Source organism: Spizellomyces punctatus (assembly GCF_000182565.1).
Source record: "Spizellomyces punctatus DAOM BR117 chromosome Unknown supercont1.2, whole genome shotgun sequence".
Taxonomy (NCBI): Eukaryota; Fungi; Chytridiomycota; class Chytridiomycetes; order Spizellomycetales; family Spizellomycetaceae; genus Spizellomyces; species Spizellomyces punctatus.
The window spans coordinates 1299995-1302786 of NW_015971538.1; the positions used below are offsets into that span (position 1 = coordinate 1299995).

Genomic DNA, 2792 nt, shown 5'->3' on the forward strand with positions numbered 1-2792 from the left:
CTTGGCGACATGGGAATTGGAGAACCAAGAAGGGAAGGTACTTTACTCTTTCCTATTCGAACACAGCTATTGATAAGACAGCTTACAATCTACCCAAAGGACCATAGTGCTAGTTCATGTATGCTGCAAAAAGCTATCGCTTGGTTCCCCTCTGTTGTCGCTGGTCTATACGAAAAGACGGCCACAAGCGACTCAAGAGTGTCTGGCGATGCTTACTTCCTGTCGAACGATACTCCTGATTCACTGCAATTGTTAATAGACCTTTACGTAGAGAGAAATCATTCCTTATGGAAAGTCCCGGAAGTGCTGGCGTGGCTGCGACAGAATGTCGCAGCAACTATAGATAAGCTTAACCGGAACGATCAGGAGATTGAAGAGGGACGACGTGTTCGGGCAGAGCAATACCATGATGGCGTTCCTCGCAATCTTTCTAGACATATTTTCATCTCCGGTAAGACTCGCCTGCCGTCCATGAGGGTTTTGCATTATTTTGACATGCTCTTCCGTAGATTTCCCTTCCATTAGCGCTGCATTGCCACCGGAAGCTGTTGCATCCGGTGTCCAAGCTTATGACCCTCTTCCACCAGAAAATGCTCCGTCGTCTCCTTATTCGGATTACGAAAACAGCTCACGGTCAGAGAACAACCCATTTTCGGACATGGGATTTCTCACTGGTCTGCTGCGAAATTTGTTACCATGGATGAACGTGAACAGGGACCAGAACGGTGCCGGCGGCGAAGGGCAACCAGAGGACATTCGAAATTTGGCTAATATGGCTGAGGCTGTGTTAAACCCGCCAAATGAACTTATCGACGCTGATGGGGATGAGAATGTCGCTGCCACCATTCGTGCCGCACAGGAAGCCTTACCAGGACTGTTTCCGCCTGCGACAGAGGAGAATCCAAATCCGGATTGGATGGCAGGACTGAGGTCTGTTCGGATTTTGCGCGTTAACGCTTGCTGGCTGACTGCTCACTGTACATTCCCACCTTGCAGGGATACAATCGCTCAATTGCGTTTGTTTGGAGGTTGGGCTGGTTTCGGAGCTGGGGCTGCAGATGAAGGAAACGCAGTCGAGGACGGAGGAAATGGTGAAGGGGTAGACGAAGACCAAGAAAACGATGGTGGTTCTGAAAGTGCTCCAGATACACGAGAGGAATAAGGGATCTTGATTCCACTACTGTTGCCCAATTTGCCTGCTGACTGCAATATCGCAAGGAGAACAATCCTCTTTGCGCACAATTGCCATTATTTATATGGTTTCTAATAACTACACGAGGTCAAAACACATAAAGTACTTTATACAAAGACATTCAAGCAGCAGTTCGGGCTAGTCAGTGCCAAATGAGGGGGATTGTCGGGCAGGGGGAGGTTTGGAATTTGCCTGATGCCCTGTCCCGGCTCGAGGGGGACTTGCCGAAAGCTCCATGGCGTTCTTTTCTTCCACCAACATGTGTCGTTTGAGGGCATCCGTCCGGGCAAAGACCTAGCAGATAATTAAAAATATCGCTTAGGTAAGCCGATCGCGTGGGTCGTTAAGTAAACCAGAACTTGTCTCCCATTGTATCTTTTGGGATACACATACCTGGTGACAAATAGGACAGCTGAAGGGCTTTGTATCGGAATGTAGACTTCTGGTATGTCGGATGAGATCATGTTTTCGTCGGAAGGTGAGATCGCAGTGGTCGCAAGGAAACGGGCGAGCGCCGGTGTGAGTAAGCATGTGTGACTGAACAATCCGAAAAAAAGGGAGAGAGTAAAGTTGGCATGTCTGGTAAAATCGGAACAGATTGGTAGAATGAATAAAAGTTACCTTTAAGTTAAACATTCTTGAAAAGATTTTTCCGCAACCTTCTTCACGGCAAGGGTACGTCTTCTTGACCTTTTCCGCTACAGAAAAGCTAGCAGCCAGTGCATCGCCTGTCTGGAGGACACCCGTCACAGGATCGAGAAGGCCGCTAGACATGACCTGCGACATGGGTTTGCTGCGTGGGCGGCCGGAAGCCGAGAATTGTAGAGTGCCTTGCCAGGGCCTTCTTCGCCCGGATGTGCTTCCTTTGGGTTTCAAATTTTGGGTATTGTCGGAAGAAGAGCTGCCAGTGGATGGCAATTTTTCAATGACCTCAGGCTCCTGCACGTGGATAATTGGAGAGGACGCTTGGGCTTGGGGAGTGTGAAGGTATTGCACATGCGAGGAAGAGGGGGCGTAATGGATGCCATATGGTAGGTGTACTTCAGTAGACGACCCGGCGTCCATGGTGTCGATGTGATATGTATGCGAAGAGGTTCCTGGTTTGGAGGAGCTCAGTGATGGTAGTATTGAATCGTATGAGGTATCATAAGAGGACAGCACGGATTGCTCGCTGATTTGAAGTGGCTCAAGGGCTGAAGGATGTTCATGAGAATCAAAGTAGGTTTCGGGTTGCGGGACATGTTTGGATTCTGAGTGATAGGTGTACAAGCGCTCGTTTGTTAGAGGTGGCGGTACTGAATAGTATGGCGGCGTAACCTCGAGGCCACCAGCCGTGGGGTAACTGTACTGAGGATATTGCATCTCACGGTGATCCCAGGAATTGCGATTGGAATTTTGATGTGTCGACTTGGTCTCAAGATGGGATAGTGGTCGTATCAGATTTACGGCTTGCGATGACCGAATGGGCAAGCAAGTTGGTAAAGTGCTGTCGACATTGTTACTCCTTCCCAGAGCAAACGGGACATGAGAGGTTGGCTCAGCAGGATATCGAAATGTTACGATTGATGGTTCGCTGCGCACCAAGTGGACCGTAGCCTCC

At 49.2% G+C, this 2792-nt stretch overlaps 2 protein-coding genes across 2 annotated transcripts in view; one reads left to right on the forward strand and one right to left on the reverse strand.

Annotated features, from left to right (window-relative positions):
• The window catches only part of SPPG_08930 (uncharacterized protein), a gene marked incomplete at both ends in the record, with an annotated part of 2479 nt that extends 1317 nt beyond the window's left edge, over positions 1–1162 (forward strand). The window contains 3 exons of the mRNA XM_016757079.1: positions 38–451; positions 510–930; positions 997–1162. Coding sequence (XP_016611970.1) covers positions 38–451; positions 510–930; positions 997–1162 — 1001 coding nt within the window. The remainder of the gene's footprint in view (positions 1–37; positions 452–509; positions 931–996) is intronic.
• Positions 1161–2554, reverse strand: SPPG_01382 (uncharacterized protein; the record flags this gene model as incomplete). The annotated part of the gene is made up of 3 exons (XM_016749702.1): positions 1161–1486; positions 1586–1729; positions 1814–2554. 3 exons carry the CDS (start codon positions 2552–2554, stop codon positions 1331–1333), a joined length of 1041 nt encoding a protein of 346 aa, XP_016611971.1. The 3' UTR covers positions 1161–1330.
• Between the last annotated feature and the right edge of the window lie 238 nt (positions 2555–2792).